The sequence below is a fragment of the Pseudomyrmex gracilis genome, unplaced genomic scaffold (assembly GCF_002006095.1).
Source record: "Pseudomyrmex gracilis isolate BER0280 unplaced genomic scaffold, ASM200609v1 scaffold_13, whole genome shotgun sequence".
In the NCBI taxonomy this organism is placed as follows: Eukaryota; Metazoa; Arthropoda; class Insecta; order Hymenoptera; family Formicidae; genus Pseudomyrmex; species Pseudomyrmex gracilis.
Genome location: NW_018020597.1, coordinates 339,556 through 362,834, shown reverse-complemented (window position 1 = coordinate 362,834; position 23,279 = coordinate 339,556). Strand labels below are relative to the sequence as shown.

At 44.3% G+C, this 23,279-nt stretch overlaps 1 protein-coding gene across 7 annotated transcripts in view; it reads left to right on the top strand.

Annotated features, from left to right (window-relative positions):
* LOC109863808 (collagen alpha chain CG42342) overlaps positions 1-23,279 on the top strand; it is a 138,302-nt gene that overhangs the window by 71,055 nt on the left and 43,968 nt on the right. For 5 of the 7 annotated variants that reach the window (XM_020444379.1, XM_020444382.1, XM_020444380.1 and 2 more), the window contains exons 2-4: positions 19,182-19,252; positions 20,849-20,884; positions 22,289-22,324. In XM_020444379.1, the coding sequence (XP_020299968.1) occupies positions 19,182-19,252; positions 20,849-20,884; positions 22,289-22,324 (143 nt within the window). The remainder of the gene's footprint in view (positions 1-19,181; positions 19,253-20,848; positions 20,885-22,288; positions 22,325-23,279) is intronic. The other 2 variants (XM_020444378.1, XM_020444381.1) reach the window with 2 other exon arrangements.

Sequence of the window (23,279 nt, the reverse complement as noted above, 5' to 3'; positions counted from 1 at the left end):
ACACACGGTTTTTTGTTTGCGGTTACGCAAAGTGACGGAAATTAATAAATAAATCATATAAACACAGGCGTGTGTGTGTTGTACAAATATGTATTTTACAATTGTTGTTTGTGCGAACACACAATTATATAAGTTAAAGAAAACCATTAGCTCTTTGAAAACAAGAAAAAGAGCCGAAGCATCCGCGGAGAGTTCCTGTTTTTTGCTTCTTCTCGCGAGATCTGTCTCGCGTGCCGACGATCTTCTCGCTTCGATAAACACACCGTCAGTGTAATAATTAAAGCGCGTCACGCAGGAGACATCCGCCTCTTATTTCCTAATCTCATAATCGCGCGAAGTAGTCCTCGAGACGTTTACATATCAATCCAATGGGGGCTCTTCTTCTTGAAAACACATCCTCGCGCGCTCGCGACGAGGACGAGGCCGCTGACGCGTTTTTCCTGTTCGGCTTCTCTCTCGCCTCTTCCGACGTGTGTCGTGACGATCTTCATCATCTCTCACGTCAGAGTTTTTTTTTATTCAAGTACGCGCGTGCCAGATAGTGTCAGCGGATAATGCACACGAGAGAGATCTCACTCACATCGGACCGAGCGCCGAAAATATAACTTTGTTCCAGATTCCACGATTAGAAGTTGTCGATAAAACGCAGTTGCGCGATATTCGACATTTTTCGAGTTGTCTGAAAAAAACGCTTCGACAGCGTTTTTCGCAATCGACAAGAACTCTCATCTTGTCGAGTTCGAAAGTTCGCGACGCACCTCCACTAAATATCCGCGTTTTTTTTTTTTTTTTCGCAAAAGAAGGTCTTTAACCCCCGAGTAACTGCAATATCCAACCATTCGATAATTCGCGAGCACTTTGCGCAGAGAGTAACGAGAACGAAGTTCGGTTGTGGCAGAGTTGATGATTTAACACGGTAATGTTCGGTCTCTATGTATCTTACTCCGTACGTAGTCGACATCATAGACGTATATTCGAGTACATACTCACGAGCGCGGAACGACGTCATGGCATCCGGCCAAAAGCGCCGACCAAATACCTCTTAACATGGGCGAATATATTTTTTAACGCTCTCTTCGGTCTCTCGTCTCTTTTCTCTTCTTCTTTTTCGTCGTCGTCGTCGTCGTCGTCGTCGTCTTCTTCTTCTTCTTCTTCTTCTTCTTTTTCTTCTTCTTCTACGTGTACAAGCGCGGAACCGTGACGAGTTGCCGCAGAAGACGTACGAGCGTTTGCCGGAGGCGTTTTGCGGCGATGCCCTCTTCTCGAAGAAGTTGCGCGTTTGCGCTAGCGTATCTTTGAACGCTTCGCTGTGTTTACCGTGGAAATAGTACGTCTACTGTGGAGAGAGAGACGCGGTTGGCAAATATGTAAATTCGAATATTCGTGTCTTTTATTTCTTAAGAAATCTCATCACACATCTCTCCGCGATCGATTAAAATTTTAACATCTATTTATCGTCGCGTTTGCCGAAATAATCAAAGTCACGTGAAACTCTTTCATTATGCAACCGCGAAAATGATTAAAAAACAACATTTTTTCGAAGCTGCGCTTGCGCGTGGATTTATCAGGAATAATATTTATCCATAGCTTTCTTTGTCGCGCGCGCGTATTTTTGTGTACTTAAAGCAATGACGATTCTTTGTCTGCGCGACTCGCCGAGTTTCTCGATTTGCAGAGTCGTGTCTGGTTTCTAGAGCACGTCGCAGACAGATTAAAACGCTTTGCTCATTACCCAGTCCTGCGTTAATTCACCTCCCCATTGTTTGCGACAACCACGAGAGGTAGATAATGCGAGAGAAAGCAAAGGAGAGATAGATAGAGATAGAGGAAGAGGAAGAGGAAGAGGAAGAGAGAGAGAGAGAGAGAGAGAGTGTGAGAGAGAGTGAGAGAGAGAGAGAGAGAGAGAGAGANGAGAGAGAGAGAGAGAGAGAGAGAGAGAGAGAGAGAGAGAAGTACTATTTATTACAAACTCTAAACCCCCTACTTGAATCCCTTGGGTGCCAACATCGAACTAAATAAGTACATATTATTTGTATATAGAAGTAATATCCAAGGTACACATGCGGATATACCTCCCAGCGCTGGGAGATATCTGCACGTGTATTTTGGATATTTCTCCAGCAGCACAACTCCTAAGATAACACTATATCAAGAGAGAGAGAGAGAGAACGCGCTCGTGCAAATGCAAGTATTCGCATTAAATTTACAAGGTTATCAAATAAGCCGGAAATCTTCGATGTTCGCGTGGCGCCGCGGATATTGATGGCGGCACATTTTTCCACAACCCCGATGCGGGGAAATTTCTCATCAAATTCTACAAGATGTGCGTCACATCCCGCTATCAATTTAGCTCCGATACGCGTCCCGATGTGTAAAATATCGTTTTCCCGTGTTTTACGACAATTTTTGGAAACTTCGATGTCAGCGAGGATAAGAAGAGCGGGAATGGGGTCCGTGTTCGGACCTTTATCTATGGATCCCGGCCGTTTCAAGGGACGGTGTGGGATCGTCGAATCTGAGTCGCGTAAATTAGGCTTTATCTACTGTCACACCGCAGGCGGCCGGTCCACGTGGACGTTCTTTCTCGCTCTCTCTCTCTCTCTCTCGCGTATTTTCCTCTTTCCTTCTTCTCTCAGCTCTCCTCTTTGTCTTTCAGTGCTCTGCCTAATAAACGCATTTACCTAGCCGCTCGTTCGCTCCTGGACCTCGAGAGCAAATCTCGACTCAGACGCATAAATAGCGTCCCCTCGTTGTCTCTCTTTCTCTCTTTCTCTTCTCTTCTTCTTGCCACTTCAAGATGTCCTTTTGCACCGCCTTTCGCCCCGCAACGCGTCGCGTCGCGAAGCAGTTTCATGTTCCGTCCGTAACTTCGCGCCTCGCACCATTCGTGCCTCCCGGCACTTTGCGCTGCCTAAGCCGTTTCTCGGTTTCGCGATCATCGTTGACACCACTAGCGCAAACCGCTTCCACGAAGACGCCTGTTTCCGCGGCGATGTTCTGGAAAAACGGCGGAAACGCTGAAACCGAGAGAGAATCACGTACCGGAGATTGCCAAGGAATTATTACACCGTATTCTCGCAGATTTTGTGCGGTACAGCTGCGCAAAATGTCCTCAAGCAACATTCGTTTGCGACAGAGCCGAATCTTTTTAAATATCTAAAACTTTCGTCTTCGTTCGCGCGTTAATGCGTCCGCGTGCGAAAATCACTCGCAGATTGAATTGCGAATGTTTTTCGTTGCGAAAACTTGTCAAAGATCGAACGTCAAGTACAGAACGGCAAGCTGTTCGCTTTGATTATGAGAACGCGAGAATATCAGCAATAACGGGCGCAAAAATAAAAATTGACAAAATTCAAAGCAAGAAGTGAAAACGCGCGGTGCGCCGTTGAGACTTAAGAAAAAATGAACAAAGACAAATATGAGATGGAAAAGTAATCCAGACGAGAGATCATCCCTCTGTGGCATTGTGTTGTCGCGCACAATGCATTTTGCGAAATTCAAAGAGTCTCGGAAAATGGGAAGAAAAAGCAAGAGAGAGAGAGAGAGAGAGAGAGAGAGAAAGAGAGAAAGAATGAACATGAAAATGTGATCTTTCATCAAACATATATGTTATCATGTGAGCGGATTTAATAGGCCAGTTAACGAAAAGACCGTAACACATTATTACAAGAGAAATTAATATTTCTCTTCAAATTATTTCCCGTAGAATAGCGGAATTTTCATTTTGCGATAGGTATTATTCCCTCAAACAGCTATCAGAAGTTTCGCACATTAATAAACACATTCCACAGGATTGTATAACACCCGGTATATTATTGCTCACAATATTGTTACATAATTATTCTCGCTACATACATAACTTTATTATTATTCTCTCTACGAAAATTTCATCGTGTTTCGTGAGAAAATAGTTGCAAACACGATTGTGTGTATACAGATGAACGGATATAGTTTTGCGTGGAAGTTTGCGCAGACGAAATAGATATTCTCCGCGACGAGCGAATATGTAACGAATATATGCATAAATTTTCATTTAAATCCGGGACTCGCACTCGTTCTCGTTACTTGCGTAACGAGACGCGGATTATTTCCGACGTTTATCGCGACGCATTAAGCCGGAGCGTACATCAGATAAGATACGTTTCGCGCGCGCGCGAGAGCGCAAATCTCGATGTAACACGAGCATACAATTTGACGGTCAACGTGCTTAGCTTTGTATATTCAAGCGCCATTAAATCCCTCAATTAACGTCTCATGCATCTTGCAACGCAGACGCATTAGCGACTCCGAGTGTCACACGTATATCTCATAGTCTCTACGTGTAAAAGTCAATTCTATCTGATTTTGCGCTAATAATAATAAAAATAATAATAATAATAATGTTAAGATCAATGTCTAAAATTAAAAAAACGAACAACGTCGGTGATATATATCGTGATTTTTTTTTATTACTAACACAAAAAAAGCGCGTGCTACGCGCACGCTGTTATCATTTTTATTTTACCGTGTTGCATCAGTGAACACAACCTGTCACCGCGATGACAGCTAATATATACATCTTATAAACTATGTAATACACATACGAGAGATGTCAAAAATAACGCATGAAAATCAAACTCAAAAAATGAAAGAAAGAGAGAAGAATGGAAAAACAACACGTGACTAAAGTCACGTAACAAAGAAAAGAGTAAAAAAGAAAATATTATGCATATACATATATTATATATAATATACATATATTATAGATAATAATTTATATCTATATATAATACACACACACATACACACACACACACACACACATATACCGTAATCACGTGACCGAAGTCAGTGACCCCGCCAAGGCCGCGTGGCCGAGGTCAGTGACCCCCCCCCACCAAGGCCGCGCGGCCGAGGTCAGTGCCCCGTCAAGGCCGCGCGGCCGAGGTCAATGACCCGCCAAGGCCGCGCGGCCGAGGTCAGTGACTCTCCCCCACCAAGGCCGTGCGGCCGCGGTCAGTGACCTCCCTCCCCCACCAAGGCCGCGCAGCCGAGGTCAATGACCTGCCAAGGCCGCGCGGCCGAGGTCAGTGCCCCGCCAAGGCCGCGCGGCCGAGGTCAATGACCCGCCAAGGCCGCGCGGCGGAGGTCAGTGACATTACTGTAGTATGTATATAATACATATAATACAATATAAAGTACAATATAATATTATAAATATATAATAAATTATATGTATAATATGTATTATATATTTAATGGTATATATAATATAACTTACAGTCACGTTATTTTTACGTGTTGTTTTTCTACTCTTTCCTGTCACGTGACTTTAGTTACGTTTTTAATTTTCTCTACATATACGATGAACTGTCTCAAAATCGCTTTTCATTATTTACTCTTTCAATCTTACCGATTCGATTCGACTCGATCAACTAATCGGCAACGCGGAAAAGAGGCAACAATTGATGCGATACATTCGGCTCCAAAACGCGCACTTCGCGAAACACATGGATTTTTTTATATAGATACGCTCGATGTAAATGGAAATAAGACACGTGTTTGTTCGTCATCGATGAAAACTCTCGACAAAAGTCGTCTCGAACGTATTGAACTCGACGATCACATACTTATCACTCGATCGCTCGGAGGAGAGATTTTGCGGATGAGTAACTGAAACCGTCGCGATCGTATCGATTTTGACAACATGCAGGCTTGATATCACAAGAGACGATCAAAATCCTTGAAAGAGAAAAGAGAGAGAGAGTAAGAGAAAGAAAAGAGAAAGAGAAAGACAGAGAACGAGGCGATCGGGTCGCGTTTGTACTTGGGAGCACACGGACACGCGTGTAATCGGAAATCCCACCGGTGCAGAATCCACGGGATAACGAGTTCATTGTCGTCGGCGGCGTAAATCTCGCGCGTGAAAAGAACACACGATAAAGTACCGCCCACGTGGTCGAATCTACGATGGGTGCTCTAGCGATGGGACCGATTACCCATTCGTGTATAATGTCAAAATGTTTGAACTCGCGTTTTACGATAAGAAATGCGAAAAAACAAAATTTTATCTTGTTAGATTTCTATTGTGGCTTCCGCTCAAACGGATTTATTTATTTTTTTCTTGTAATGAAAAAACGTTTGGCAAGAAAAACAAGTGACATCAAATTACGAGCGTTTTGTGTGTTGATACTATGGAAACCAAGAGAGAGTGTTTGTAGAGAAGTCTCATAGAAAGGGGTTGACAAATAAATGATTGCGTGTAATTTACTCGACTTGCGAAAGTAGGTGTCGGATCGAGGGCCATTACTACGTACACGGTGGGAGGAAAGGAATCGCCTACGTGATTCCGTTAGCCAGTATTTCAGAAAAGGACCGGAGGCGGGAAGGGCAAATCTCGATCCGGGTGTGTTAGAGGGGAAGCAGAAAGGAGATCGAAAATGTGTCTCCCCCATTCTGTGTGGAAGTTATTCTCTGTATAAAGGAGAGATTTCTATAGAGACCCCGAGAATTGAAGATAGTTGGGGGATGTAATTGGGTTCGACTGTGTGTTACGCCAGCAAGACTGATTGGCGTAGCAATTTTCGACAGTTTGGCTATTAATAATAATAATAATAATGGCGCCTTTGAGAAACTTCAACAATTTCGAAGCATAGACGCGAGACCGGAGACGATCGTGTCTCTTGGCTTACGATTATGTGTAATTTCCGCGTCGCGAAAGCGCCGTGTCGAGACAGTTTGAACCGGAGAAAGTTCGCAATTAAGACGCGCAACACAAAAGGGACACGCGATTTTGCACGAATTGATGATAACAAGAACAAATTCGAGAGAATATTATTTTTATTTAGATTAGCGTTAAAAAAAAAAAAAAAAAACCGAATATCGCGCGCACTTCTCAGATTTTAACGAGTGACGAGGAATCGATTATTGTGCTAACAGCATCGAATGATCAAACTCAGCTGATGCGCTTCTCGACGAGTGCTGCTGCGCACCCAAGAAGATTAAAAATAGAATACACGCGGGAAGAGTAACCTAATCGCTTGCGCGCGCGTTGTGTTCGCCAAGTCGTTTCGAATTTCATGTCGATATTTTTTGCCGGTGGTCAGGCAGTAAGTTCGGGCGAATTACATCGATATGATAGTCCGATTCCTCGAAGAGAGCTAGGGACGAAGAAGCACTCGAGACGGAGAAGAAGGAGAGGAAGAGGGAATCCGAGTCTCGGGTTTCGGACGGATGATGGTCCGTCAGGAATGAAAGCAAACCGGAGCGAAACAATTTAAAGAAGAGATACGGATAATAAGACTCGGGGTGGACGACGATTCTCCTCATTGTGCGGTTCTCCGCGTGCGGTCCACCCCGCGCTCCGAATAGATCTCCCGCTGCGGAGAAGGAGGCTCGGGGAGCAGAGAAGGCTCACCGAAAATCCGTGTCTTGGATTATAAGTTATGGTTTATGAGTCGGAGGAGTTTGCCGGGAGAGAGGAAAGGGAGGGGGCGCGGTGAGGGAGAATCCGGTCTGCGCGCGGAGGTTGCGCTTCCGCTCGCGCTTCCTTTGCTCGCTTTGCTTCGCTTTCACGCTCGAGACTAAATCTCAAGATTCTCGACGCGATCTCCACAATGAACATCGCTCGACGCTATATAAATTACGATATCAAGAAACATATATATACAGCGAAGAAAAAAAAATTACCTCTGATTATATTTACGAAACGTCGTGATTTGAATTTTATTTGCTATAAGTTTTTTTTATTATTTTTTACTCAACTATTTCTTTCATTCTTCAAACGCGAATAATGAATGTTTTGGTTCGATCGCCAGAGATATAAATCCGCCCTTACATCGTCTCGCAGTGCTGAACATTTATTGGGTGTCCCCTTTCGTGTTAGTGTCCCGTATATGCGCACGACATTTCTCTCTTTCTCTCGTTCTCTCTTTCTTCTGTCAAATAATACGTCAGCAATTTTATGACGCTATGCAAAAACGGGTATGCGAACGACCGCCGGTTTATGGAGCGATACGTGTCCACATACGTTTCAGCTTTATATCTCATTTCAAGATCGTATATCTCGACGCACAATGCTTATTACGCACCTGGTCGACGATGTGGATTACAGAGACCGCGGTGTCGATCTTACTTCTCGCTTTATTAACTACGTTCGTTAGCAGTCCTTTCGTTTAAAGATAATAATATATACAAAATGCAATAGGCGCGACTTAATCCACCTTTGAATCCTTTGATTTCTCCGTATCAAATATGCATCGATCAACGTTTTGTTGTACGCACCATTATTGCGCGACAAGTGTAGCATGGCGGAAAAGAAGATCAAAGATGCAGAAATAATGAATATATTACCAATTAGCGAGTTTGTCGCGATCACGTTTTCGAGCGAAAGTGTCGAGCTTAACAAAGCAAAGCCTGATACAACCTTTTCATCACTCGTGTCACGAACGTTTTGCACACAATACGGTCATTAAGCTTTTAAATCGTGCCACAGAGATGCGCATACGTTGTCACGCGGTGACCGCACCGGGCAACTTTGCGGATGCTGTGTGCATCGTTGATACATATGCTTAATATTGGAGCACACATGCGCGCGCGCACATACACACACACAGACAGACAGAACTTCGCCGTTTGATATCTCCCGAGCCGCCTATAATGCGCAGTCGCATTTCAAAGTGTAATGTCCGGCCTGGAGGTGTGTTACCGTCTTTGAAATATTCCGTCTCCGCTGTAAATCCTGGAAGCCGTGTTAGCTCAGCAAGCTGACGCGGTTTTCCCAGAGGAGAAAAAGCAAAATCCAGCGGTCGTATATTTGCGATTAGAGAAGCAAAGTCGATAGACGTTCAACCTTTTATCGGTTACGTTTTCTGACATCCCACGTGTTTTTTGCATATTATCTAGCGATTATGGCGAGAAAGCTTTCAGCCATTTAAGTCGCAAATATCACCGCCGTGATACACCCATTAAAGCGCTTTATCGTACATTTGAGATACGCGCGGTACGCGCAGCGCTCTCTCTCTCTCTCTCTTTCTCTCTCTATCTATCTCTCGAGAAGGCCCTTTCTACCCGCGCTGTCCGTTGCAGAGAATCCAGTCTTTAACCTCAGAAACTCCGCCCCGAACATAAATCGTTGTCTCGAAAGTCTTTATGAGATACGTCCGTTTTATTGCTATTAATTTTCCCGCGTTGAGCATGTGTTTTTTTTTTCACGCATTCGCGGTTTAATCGCGTGCGATTAAAGCTATAAAAAAATTTCACTTCAAGGAAATGATAAAAATCACTGAATTAATTTGCGAGGAAGAATTTTCTTTGCTTATTTATTTTAGTGTTATTAGATATATTTTACTGTTAGACAAGTGTAAGATCACTATCACTTATTTGCGAGTGACCAATTCAATTGCCGCACGTTTTCGGTGGTGTACCGCCTTTAATTAGGCTTTTGTCAGGCTCTCGTCGGAGTCCGCGCGCAAAAGCCGCAAGCGCGATTAACCAAGAACTTCGCAGCGTGTGTACGGTAGCGGCGTAGACTGCCGACACGATACGGAGTAAAGCAGCGGAGTAGTACAACCCCGACGATCATTCACGCCCGGGGGTCTCCGCCGGTATCACGGAGGTATTCATCGTCTGCGGGCGACGAGTATGATTTAGAGGGAGGGCCGCGGGACTACCGCTGTGTGCCCGCGGGGCCGCCGCAATGTGTGTGTGCCCCCGGGAACACACGTTCCTCTTGTACGCGAAATCCCCTCTACGGCCGGCGAAAGAATACCTCGCGTTGATTGGAACGCAGTTATCGCTCGGCTATATACAACGAATTGTACAGAGGGAGACGACGCTTGATTGCTATATTTTTTCCGGCATGTGCGGGTTTTAACTCTAATCAAATCATTGCGAACGATATTCTCCGCACAATATCGCACGCGTAAAAATAAACATTAGTTCGTTCGAGAACAAAGATTCGCCGAATGCGACTTTCGTCTTCTTTTCGCAGACTGCTTCGCGCTCAATTAAGAGACAGATTACGAAGTTGCGAAAATTGTGGCAGACTTGGGCAGCGAATAACTTAACCTGACAGTTTTCTTCTGCCGAAACACACACACACAAGTTTTTTTTTTTTATTCAACATTAGAATCAGGTTTGTTTCTTTAGTAAGTAGAGATTCCTTATCGTGCAAATTCTCTCGAGCTTTAGGATCGAATTCCAAAGCATCGAAGCGTCTTCTATCGAGATATATATATATATATATATGTATGTATATACACACACACGTGTGCCTCGAATTCCCATTGCAGAATGCAGTTGGAGACAACGTGTACAGGAACTGACGGGACGAAGGGAGTTGCGACTCGAGAGAGATGCGCGCGCGGTGGGTCGGCGCGGGGATAGGGTAGGATACATCGGGGAGTACCGATTATGTATCTCAATCATGGGAAACTACCGGGGCGGGAATCGGAGCTCGGCGGTCCGGTGTAACCGTGCTGCCCCGCGGCCGCGACATGTGAGGTCCTCTGTTCTCTCTTTCTCTCATCTCATCTCCTCTGTCTCTCTCTCTTTCTCTCTCTCTTTCTCTCTCTCTGTTGCTCCCTGTTCCTCGTCCTGCCGGCCTACTTGCCTGGCGGCTTGCCTGCCTGTGCCTGCTTGTCTGCCTCGCCTGTCTTTCCGTCTGTCGAGTCTGCTCTCTCTTTCTCTCTTCCGTGCCGACAGCAGCGTCTCTCAACTATCTCTCGGAAGTCTCTAGACAGTCCGGTTATGCCGTGATTGGCGTCGAGGGTCTAAGTATAAAAACAAAACAATACGCTCGCGATCGGAGCAATTTTGGCACGTGGCTGAACTAGAATACCCCGGGTATACCCTTCACCGGCGAGCCCTTTAGAGTGTTGACTTGGTGATTAGAGTATGATATTATGAGGCTTTCCTCCCTCGAGAAACGCTGACTGTTCAATCTCATGATAGTAATTTACATGTTCGAAAAATTACAGAAATTTACAGTTTTTTTATTTTAAAGTTAAAAAAGAGAGAGAGAGAGAGAGCAGTGCTACTGCAAACTCGAGGAAATCCGTCGGACTCGGTTTTAATTTAGATTAATTCTTCAGACACTGCGGAGAATAAATTTCTCGAGAGAGAAAGAGATGTATATACATGTAAACGTGTCGATGTAAATTTTTCTTCTTTATATTTACGACGGCAAAACTTACAACGGCTCGCGCTTATTGACAGAGTGTCGATAACTGTAACGGCAGTAACAACTGCGTCCTTAGCATGCTTCTTACCCCATTGTAATAACCTCACCTGTTCTTCTCGTTCAACGGCTGCCCGAGTTTATGCGCGATACGCGCGCGCACCGCGCGCTTGATAAATGCACCTTCGGAGAGTTGTTTTTCGATGGGCAAGAGAGAGGCGGCTTCATAATGGATTTTACGATCGTCGCGCGCGTCGTTTTTCCCTCGCGCCCTTCCATACGGTTCATATTGCGCGCGCCAAAAATAAAAATAAAAATAAAAATAAAAAGGCAAGAGCAGCACCGAAAACATTGCGTGTAAATCCGGTATATTTGGACGTCACGACTCGACGCACGAGGTGCGCGCATCGATGCGAACTTTCTCCGCATTGCCGGAGGAAGATAAAGCCTCCGTTGCGGAATCGCGGAACTGTTTCGCGATTACAAAGACGATATTTTGCCCCGTTTCGAAAGCAGACAGATAGCGGAAACTAATTCTGGCTACGCGAATATCCCGATCGCGGCGTAGTTCCGTCGTCGTCGGTGATGATGCGTCGATATCACTCGACGGAGATGCAAATCGAAGAAGAGCAAATGAAGTACACGCCAATCACAATTTGCGCGCTCCCATTTTCCCAGTTAAATGCCCGTTAATCCAATGATTGATCCAGTTGAGTCAAAGTTAGGTAGCATTTCGAGTTTTTATGACCAAATCGCGTTTTTATGACACTTTATTTGGATTTTTAACGTGTTTCTATATATTCCATATATGTATGTGATATGTGTATGTATGTAAAAAATATTTTGTATCCAATTTCGCGCGCATGTATATTTTTTGGAACTTCTAGAATCATAAATTCGTGTATTTATACTGGGAAACAAAATAAAAAATAAAAAAAAATATCATCGCTTTTATAAGCACCAATTACAGAGTTTCAGAAATGAATGTTTAAGCGACACAAGTGATCCGATCGGAAAAAAGCTATTTGCGTGAACCGATGAGAGCTTTACAAAAATCTCGAATCAGATTTATTTTTATGGCGGTTTTTTTTTTTATAACTTATTTTAGATATCGCCTCGCTCCGTGCTCGAAATATCGTGGGAGATGTGAGAGTAATGCGAGGAAGATCGATAATCCTTTCGCGTGCAGTCACCTCCAACGAGGAGCGTAATCGTAACTTGATCGCGCGCGGATAAAGGAACGAACAACGGGCGAAGAGGCAAGCGATGGTAATAATTTCGATCGTACGCGCGTTTCTCGCGAGCGCGGCGGCGAAAAGGTAATTATTTTCTTTGACCATCGACGGCTTCCGCTAAATACACTCCCGGGAGCACCGTCCGGCTTCGGTTCGCAAATACGGTCGCGGGCGGATAATTGCTTTTTAACAACCCGCGCATCCTCCGACAACGGCAATTAACCGCGACGGAAACGCTCGGGTTTGTCAGCGCGCCGAAGACGAGCATTCGTGAAAGTCGAGCGACCGCCCGTCGACAGAGATGCACGGCGTCGGGGAAAAGTTTTGGGGGAAAAAGGAGAATAAACGTCACCGCTTGTCTCTCGTGGAAATAAATTTCATGGAAACCGGAGCTCCGGAGCCGCGCGAAAGCCAAACGAGTTCCTTTTCACGTACGTGGCGGAAAAGATAAAACGGTCATTCGAGGCGCGCGCGTATGTGTTTGTGTGTAACGCGGCGTTGAGATTCGCAAAATATTTTCTTTTCGCAAAAAACGGTCGACTAATAAAGACGCAGCGCTTTTTTTTTTTTTTTTTTTTTGACCGTGTGCATGCGCGGAAACTTCAACCGCGCGGATAGCTGTCATATTCAGGAATGTATTGGCTTTTTCGGTGAAAATTAAAGCCGGTGAATGCGCTTTCGGTCTTTTTTTGCTGTACGGTGTTATCTAAACGTGCCCGGCGCGTTCGCATCAATCGATGAACCGAGCGACGCGCGCCGGACGCTAAATGACCCGAGAAACAAACTGCTCGTACACGGGCGGTTCGATTATTTTCACTTACGTGATGCTCATTTGCAAACTCCAGCATTTTTTTCATGCATATAACATCAGCGCGTATTTTATGTAAAACAGAAAATTATTTTCCAGAATTTTCTTTTGTCTTATATTAACTTTAGCCGCTCTGCATTTGAATTCTTTTTTTTGCTCGCGTATAACACTGACTTCAATTCCGAACGTCTTCGTAAATTAACGCGCGACGGCGCCGAATGACTATGCATTTGTTATAAATGAACGGGAGAATATTCAGAATCGAGAACGCCGTCAGCGGACTAATTAATCGATTCTGTAGTCGGTCGTTCCGCTCCTCTTCGAAAAAAATTTATACGGACTCGGTTATTACAGACGACGGATGGAAAAATGGGAGCTAATCAGCGTCAAGCTGATCCCCGCCAGTGCGAGGGATCTCGCGCGCGTTGGAAGTTACCTTCGATCCTTCGCGACGACGCTCCGTGGACCGTGGGGAATTTGGTCGATTTCTTTTTCCCGTCGAACGCTCGCGGAGAAAGACCGCCGCTACGTCTCACGGCCGCCTAATAGAAAATGGGGAAATCCTGCGGAAAATGCGCCTGTCGGGAAATGCGCCGGTTTTACGTACGACCGGAGTTTTACGGTTGCCGCGATCATTTTCCAGCCGCCTGGCTCTATTTTGCGGAACAGTCGTGCGGTGTGTCGTTAACATACGCGTGTGTATACACGTTCCTCGGAACTCTTCGCCAAAGCGCGGCACGTTAATCTCGTTCTTATTCGCGCGAGAGATTCCGAGAGAATTGGCAGCGTTGCTATAAGCGAGCAAAAGAGAGAGAGAGAGAGAGAGAGAGAGAGAAAAGGAGAGTTCCCGCGGGAGAACGAGAGATGAAAGTTTCTCGCTTTCGTGCTGTGTGTTGTCGTGTCGTCGTCCCAAAGTATTTCAGTCGCGTCTAGACTGCGCGGTTATTTCGCTGTGTCTTCTTTCGCGTCTCTTTGTCGTGTGCTCTTCGTCTTTCTCTTTTGCGATCGCCGCACCCGTGCAAATCGTCCGGCGAAGAGATGAAGACACGCCGAATTACCGAGCAATTGGGTCGCAATGTCGTCCGGAATCGCACGTATGCGAAGCATCTTGAGAGATGAAATGTACAGAGAAGAGAGAATCGCGTTCTGCGATTCGATTGCGAGTCGAAAATGCACAATCGTGTTCTCTGCAGTTTAGTTTTGTTTTCAAATAAAAAAAAAAAAAAAAAAAGTGGTACACAAGTACAATGAGAAACATAAAGTACAACTGATTTTTTTTCTGTTAAAGAAAGAACACGGAGAAAAACTTCAAAAGGTAAATTTTTTTATTACAATAAAATAATTTACAAGATACAAAGTTTCGAGCTTCCATTTTGAGAGAAAAAACTCGCGGAATTTTTTATCTCCGTTTGCAGTAACAAATATAATTTATTATCGAAGTGTATACATTGTTTATCGAGTTGCAGTTGAGTTATTTAAACAAAAGCTTTGATATTTGTTGCAATTAGTTCAATTGTCAATATTAAATGTTTTCACAATTGAGCATTAATATATGAATTTCGGAGTTAATAACATAATAATAACAACACAAAATAAATAATGAGATCTATTAGTATCGCACATTTCTCCCAATCGCGCTTATGAAAAATCTATAATCAGTTTCATAATCGAAACAACAAACAACATCAGCCGCGAGGATCGTTTCGTTTCTGCAACAAAAACAAAAACAATTTCGAGACGAGCCGTAGTCTGTCGGTCTCACGACGACAGCTGTGTCTTCCTTATCCCCCGTTATGTATGTCCACTCGACATACCGCAATCTGCTCGACATGACGGCCGTCGCGTCTCGCGGCCCGCAAATCTCGTTTCGGTCTTTTCTTGCCGGCGCCGCAAGCGGCTGCGATCAGCGATGTCCGCTGGCGCAAACTTTCCTCGTTACAACCCGGGTATTCGCGACAAGTACTCGAGGAGGCGAGACGACGGCGGCGGCTGCAGCTGTCATCTGCGCGGTCTGATGAGAACCGCGGGTAAGCGAAAACTTGCCAAGCCGTTGTTGAGAGAATAGCGGCGCGCCGAGAGGAGAGACTCTCCTCTTTTTATCGCGATACTGATCGACATCGATCGATCGCCTAGCCGTCGACTTCTTCGTCCTGTTCGCGCCTGTGCTTTCGCTTCTTCCTTCCGACCCCCGGGAGGCATTGCCGAACTCGTGAGACGTTTCTTATCGCGCATGCTTCGCGCCGCAGAAACTCGATATCGTGTTACAATGCAAAAAACGAATATTCAAGTTCGAAGAAACGAGAGAGAGAGAGAGAGAGAGAGAGAGAGAGAGAGAGAGAGAGAGATGGAGAGATGTTATTATTAGAATATTTTTATTATTTTATTCGTTTTTACAAATGTGTCTTTTATATTAGATATTAATGAGAGATACAATTTATAATGTAATTATAAATTTTACATGTTTGAATTTCTAAACTCTCTCTTTGCAACCATATCTAATCAGAAGTTACAAATCTCTTCGCTGGATGCTAAACACACTCAAATATTACTTTACATTGCTTTCTGACATCGCTCCTTAATGAATTCGCTCACGTCATCTTTTTCAGTTGCCACTTGTCGGATTCAAAAGTGCGGTTGTGTCGCGCACTTCACTTATTTATGTATGTATAATTTTGATAGAGCTGTCCGTTGGAGATCTTCGTCGTGGATCTCTCTGCGAGACGTGTATATAATATATCCACGTTTCTCATCGCGTAATCCTCGAAAGGATCGCGCGTCTCGACGGAGATTATGCCATCTTCGACTTTTTGTTCACGAAGAGACACAGAGATATAAACCGGTGTTCTCTCGAGATATGTGGAGACGTAACACGTCCATATGCGTTCGCCAGCTGCCGCCGTCGGGAAATAACCGCGATCGGCACGTACGTCGTTATTTCTACACACGTGGTGGATTACGGTCGAGGTGTAACCGTCAGGGTGGATTATCCGGTGTTGCTGCGGATCGCCGCGGGTGATCGCACTGACAGTTTCGTGTCTATTAAATGAAGTGTGTGCTCGACTTCTTTTTCTTTCTCTTTACTTCTCTCTCTTTTTCTCGCCCTTTCTCCTCCCTCTTGAATTTTATTTCGGCAAATTTTTCTGCCAAACACCTTCGCGCGCGTTTTTTTTTTTTTTTTTTCACTTATATTTCATTATCGGTTTAATGCAACATAAACAAATAATACTGCAACTATACTCAATTGTAATAAAATTATTACACGTGAATAAAATTGTTTCATTAATCATATCGAATTAAACATAATTAATATATACGTATCAATTTGCGACATGTAGCTTATTGATTGTTAATTAATTTATTATTATTTATTTGTATTGTGTCTGACATGATAAAACGTCAACGTTTGAAAATCTCACGAAACATCTCACGTTATACACAAATAAGATTAAAATCGCGTACTCTCTTGTGTATTTTTGTTCCCTCCACAGCTTTCAAAATGTTAAATATCTGAAGAGTGAAACTCTGCGCGTTATGCGAGTTACATTTTTGCTGAAATTATTCAAGGACTCCGCGAACACAAAAATCTGCATAAATAGAACGTGGAGTCGGCCGCGCAAATAAAAACTGTTACTTGACATTTGCTTACAGGATTTTTATCAACACTCGCATTGAAAGCTCGTTTTTTTTTTCCGCGCAACTTTTTCCTCGTGTAAGCTTCACACGTTACCGCTCGGAGAGAGTCCGTCGGTTATAATAAAAAAAAAAAAAAAAAAACAAAGAAAACAAAAAACTAACTCGGTAGAAGTTAGTATCCACTGATGTGATGCGCTTCGCTCTCGCGGGTTAGTTTCAGTTCGCGGCTACCCTCTTCGGAGGATATGACGTCATCCCCTGCGCGTTGCTCGCCGGCGGCGATAAATGGAAAATAAAAGGAGAACCACTCGTCGCGCCCTTGTCCGAGCGGCCGGCAAGCCCGGGAATAAATCACGATCGAATTGTTCCCCGAGAGAGAGATAGAAACGGAGAGGGATCTCCCCGACCCTGAACGTCGGCGCAGATCCCCGCCGGAAATTAGAATAACGCGAGCGACGAGCTGCAGCAGCAGCGTTCTCCCTCGGGCGAGCCATTCGCGTATCATCGTGAAAATGCATGTCCAACTGTGCACCCATTTGTTATGATTCGTAACAATTCCCAACTTTGTCTCGCTAGAGAAATAAAAATATATATGCGCGCTTTTTTTTTTCGTCGGAAGTACGAAGCGCTTTTAATCAATTGTGAAAATGTCAAAAAAGATAATAGATATACACTTGGCGCTAACTTCTGCAAAAAAAAAAAAAAAAAAAATAGCGTAATAAGAATAGATCGCACCTTTAAACTCGCGGATATGGTTCGGTTTTGCTTCGTAAGTCACAAGTGTTTTTTTATATTTTTCGATAGAACGGCGTGGTGCGAGAGAGTTTTTTTTTATAGGGTAGTAATGTTGTTTAAAACTGTGATGGATTGCGAGCGTAAAACACATGGCGTGGCGCGATATATTTTTATTCGCCGCGCTCTCTCGAACCGGGGAAAAGCTCGGATTTTCGGTTTTCCGAAGTAACGAAGCCGAAAAGGGGGAACGCGCGCGTATATATATACATCATACGGACGGGTATGTAACATCCACTGTCGCCGCGTCAAAGAGTGAAAAAATTCACGTGTCAAATAAAAAAATTAGCCCCGTCACGTGGGCTGCCGCGGAGCCGAGGTCGAGTAGATTTTCGCTTGTTCGTTCCCTTCGATTTTCGAAAATACCTACGCGCGAGAACGACGACGTAATTTCATTTTCGCGTCAAATCTATCGGTCTTTTCGCCCATTCACTCTTCGACCCGCCGGCGTTCCGGCGCGCTACGGGGTGGTCCTCGCTGTTATAGTCCGGATGTCCTTTCATCACGCGAGATAAAGTTAGGATAATGATAGATTCGTCCGCCGCCTCGAATTACACGCGCGCGCTTACGAAACCACGTTGAAAATTGAAGCGTTCCCAGCGCGGTGAGCTTCGCGAACGTAAATAGATCAAATCGAATTAGTCGAACAGAGCGTAAATGAATTATAGAGGACGTGAAATTACAAAGCGTGTTGACACAAGCGTGTCTGTCTGTCTGTTCTGTGTCAAGTTTGTCTCGTTGAAAATACACGTCGACGAAAAGAAGGATCGGTTTTCGTCAAATGTTACCTCTTGTGAGAGTTTGTGAGCACAGGTGTCGAATATATCGGGGACACCTCGTGTATAACCGCCGTCGAAGTTTATCCGTGGACCTCGAAAACTCATTTCCACCGTCGGTGGCAAACGCTTCGTTAGCGGTAACGCCCGTGCTATACCGGGTGTCCGCGCGTTTCACGATAGTCCCCCTTTATTCTCTAAATGGCCGTGGTCGCGGGATAAAAAGTTCTTTTACCTTCAATTCTCCCGGCCGGAAGCCTCTAAAATGGACATTCCCATTTCGTCGAAAATCATCTCACTTTTCCCGCTGAAAAGGCTATTTTCACCAAAGAAGATTGTGGAAGAGAGAATGGGCGCGTGCGCTATCTCTTCCCGCGCGCGAAATCGAATATTCGCACTCGAAGAGATCCGAAACCGGATAAACGAACGATTAGAATTTCAAACGACGAATTCCCCCCTTCGCGCGCTACGTGAGGCGTGAAACGAGAGAAAAATAGTCAGACACACTTTGCTTAAACGGGGAAGGAACCAGATGGAGAGAGAGTGGGAAAAAGTCAACTTGTTTAAAGAGCCGAGCAAGTTCGGAATATCCCCGAAGTAGTTGTAAAACAAACGGGAAATGCTCATCTCTACATTTTTCTTGTTCGAAGCGGCAACAAAACAAAAAAAAAACTACTACTGCGCTTGCTTTTTTTATCGCCGTGAGAGTTTGGAAGGAAGGTACTTGTGATATGTGTACAGCAGCGATCTTACGGTTTCTCTTCTTGTTCGTGTTTCAGGTCCACCCGGTGAGCAAGGAAAGAGGGGCAAGAAAGGAAAGAAAGGCGATCCCGGGGAGCCCGGCCCGCCGGTGAGTATCTGCCGTGCTCTCGTCGCTTCGTATCTCGCGGGCACGTATATATATGTATATATATATATATATATTTTGTTTTTATATACATATATATATATATATATATATATTACTCTCCGTTTTATTATAGTAGTTTGCACTGATAATATACTGTCGCACGTGCAATTATGTGTGTGCGAAGTGTGTTTATTAGGGAGCGCGGCAGCTCCATGCATGAAGTAGTAGTTAACAGTTACATACCCTCCCTGGCCCCTCCTTTTCTCGTGCGCTCTCGAGACCGACGACAAGGGAACGCGACAAGACGCGCGATATGACTTATAACGTCGAGTGCGCGCGCGCAATCTTCGCGAGGGACACGCGCACGCACGGAGTATAAAGAGGAAACAACATCGAGGACACGTTCTCTTCAAGATGAGACGGTTCTGTAAAACGTGGAATAAAACGAGCTGAACTTTTAAAAAATGATCCGTGCACGCTAGTGTATTTAATCATAATCACGCGGAGAGAGAAAAAGAGAGAGATGCGCTCTAAGAACTTAATTCTTCTTCTCGCGAGGAAGGAAAATCTCTTTTTCTTTCTTTCTTTTTTTCTTTGAAAATAATTTGCCGGATTATTTCCGAGAGAGCGTGTCTTCGATACAATCGATAGTTTTCGAAGGTTTCGCGGAGAGGAGAGTAACAAGGTGATTTAATTGGAGTTTTCTTGTTAGGCGCCTCCTCTTGTGTAACGAAATATCGATGTCGGATGACTCGGCGATTAAAATGCGAGGTATAACGGGTTGCAGCGCGTTGCCAGAAGGAAAAGAGGAGTTAATATTAATTCCGCTCGCGATGTCGAAGTATAATACAGTTACGTACAGGAAATAATTAATTACCGAGGACTGTTTCTCGCGCTTTTACAATCCGATCCTTTCTAAAACCCGAAAGGATTGTCTCTTTTTGTTTTTATTATTATTTACATAAGGCGCGCGCCTATTTAGTTTTAAATTTAAAAAAAAAAAAAAAAAAAAAAAAAAAAAAAAAAAAAAACGCACATGACGGACACAGAATAGAAAAAACGATCGAAAGCCGAATTTGTCGAGCGATAACATCATCGAGCTCGATCATCGATGTCGAAATACGCGCGTCTATCTCGCTTGGGCTGGTTGCGCGCGGCTTCGTGGGTGTTCCGGGAGCGTGCGATCGGATTTCCCGGCGCGATTGGCGATCGAGCGAGCGCATCGTCGCGTAATCAAAGATCGGATCGGCGGAACGCCGGGAGAACGAGAGCGGAGACTGATCGGCGCGCTCGTGTGCGTGCGCGCGCGCGTGCTTATACGCCCGTGGAATATCTAATTGGTCGGAATAATTATCGGCTGCGCGATGTATACGCGATGTAGTCTTCCTACGGGACCGTGTGTCGTTCTGTGTATGTATATATATACACACGCGGACTCGAAGACCGATAATATCGCGAGCACGATCGGTCGGCCCCGCGGAATAATCGCTTTTGCATGCGCGCGCGAGAGAGCGTACCCTGAGTTATTTCCCCTGCTCCCCTCCTGTTTCGCCTCCGTGTAAACGAGTTTTTAATTTTTTATACCCCTTCTTACAGGGTGTGGCCGGGACGCCGGGCAAGAACGGTTTTCCGGTATATTATTTTTTATTTTCTCTCTTTCTCTTTCTTTCTCTATCTCTCTCTGTCCACACTCCTCTTCTCGCTTCTCTCTATCTGTTTTGTACGTCTGTATGACTACTTGTCTCGCATCTCTTCTCTTGTCACGCATTATTATTTATTTTATCTGTCTGTGTCTCTCTTTCAATCTTTGCTGTTCACATTTCCGATCATCTCACGCCGTGACTCTCTCACCACATTGTCTGTGTTGTCGAACATTTAACAGCTATTTAAGTATTATTATTAATGCGTATCACACATAGCCGCTGATGTGCGATTTTTGCCCGTACGGCCTGCTTCTCTTTATTCGCGAGCTGTCTCTCGACCTGGATCCTCTTCCGGCTCTCGATACGGCTGTTCACCTACATTGTTTGTTGTTTTTTTTCTCTTTCAATATTGCATTTAATATCGGCGCGATATCCGTATACGCGCGATCGAAGCGCGAAATCGGACAATTTGGCATTTTCGTTTTCGAATGCGCGTCGCTTCGACAACTGACGATGCAACTGTGTGTGTGTGTGTTTTTGCATCGAGGAAACAGATTAATTGCACTCCTCGCTCGTCGCGAGTATATCCTCGTTTTAATTGCTGGCAATCTTGAGCCAACCTATCAACGTTTCTCCGCTTGGAAGGTATCAAGTTGTTATTCTGACGCAGCTGTAATTACCGAGTCGAATCGGGAGCGACTTGTTGTTTGTAAAAATTAACAACTAAAACGTCTTCAAATAATGTCGTTAAAACATTTTATTACTCGAGTTCAAAGTGCAAAAGTATATTTTTCACGTTCTCAATTTACACAATTCAACGAATTAGTAAACATCTTTTGTATCTTTCACGAAAAACATCTGAATGTTTTGCAAAAGAAGTTGACTATAAACGTAAAATTCACTCGCTGAGACTCAGTCGCGCGCAAAATTGATTAACAAATTACGACAACTGCGTGTCGGGAGAAACTCATCGTAAATCGGTGACGAGGCATTAATGTCAGAATACGATCTGCAATTAAATACACAAGTTGCATCGTCAGGACTGGCGCTACGCGGCGAGAGATTGAAGATATTCACGCGTGCCAAATAAAATTGCCATTCATCAACCCGACTCTTCTTCGCGACTCTTTTATTCTCGCCGCAAGAATATATTGTCACCCGCAGAATCATGCGAATGCACTTTTGTCGTGCCTGGAAGCATAACGACTCATCACGACACTGGTTATATTTTGTCGCGCTCGACTCGTGTTTATCATCACATATACGCAAGGAATGAGATTGTTTATTTCAAGGGCGCGCTCGGCCCGCACGCAATTTTTCACTTTTCTTCGTTCGTCATTACGGACACGTGAAAGAGCGACGAGAGTAGCACTGACTGGCGCTGTTCTTTCAGGGACCCATCGGCTTGGACGGACCCAAAGGTGATCCGGTAAGTTCGCCAACATAATTTACATCTTAATTCGTCGTGTCTCGCGAGCGCGTACGAAATTAATTGCGTCGTAAAAACCGCGCAGAGAAGATGATTTTATTCACGTCGCTTAACATCATACTGTGAATGCAACATTATTTAATAATGTAATGATTGTGGGCGTGAAAGAATTTAATTACACGTCTCCTCGTGCGCGGCGTGAAACCTGTTTTACCAAAATTTATGTTTACGCGCGAGGTATCATCATAATAAATTTAATTTATTTTTATCCTTTTTCGTTTTGTTGCCGCCGGACGTGTCGGGACTCGTGAAATATATTTGCGCGTTTTATTTGAAAATGTAAAGCTGAACACGAAGGCACGAAGATAGTTTATGCGCGATAAATGCGGAGATTTATCTTTTAAACATGTCCGGTTTTTTGTTTTATTCGAACGACGACGTCAATTGATTGTTGCTCGAAATGGCAAACGGGGGTATTACGGAATTAGACGTGTTATTATCAACGCTTTTCGCCCCGATTCGCACAGGTGTGAAAGAAGGTCACGACGAGTATTTCGAGAGAGCGTGTGTCTGTTTTCTTGCAAAGAGAGAGAGAGAGACGCTTACGTAATCTACATAGAAAATTTATTTCGATCTTTATTTGAGCCCGTTCGGTCGATTTAATTAAATGCGCGCGGCACGTTTTTTTTTTTTTTTAACGCAGTTAAATGTCACTCCCTCCCGAGAAAGACGACAATCAAGCGAAATCGACTCTCTCGAGGTGACAGATGCAAAGATAACGTAATGAGAAAGAAAGAGACCGAGAATTTTGATATCGAGTTTCCGTCAAACGCAGCCGTTCCTAAAAAAAAAAAAAAGAAAAAAGAACACACACAGAGGGGTTTAGAATTCTTCCAGCTCACTTCGCGGAGTCGTGTACTTCAGCAGGAATAATTTATTTGGTCGGCGTTTTAGA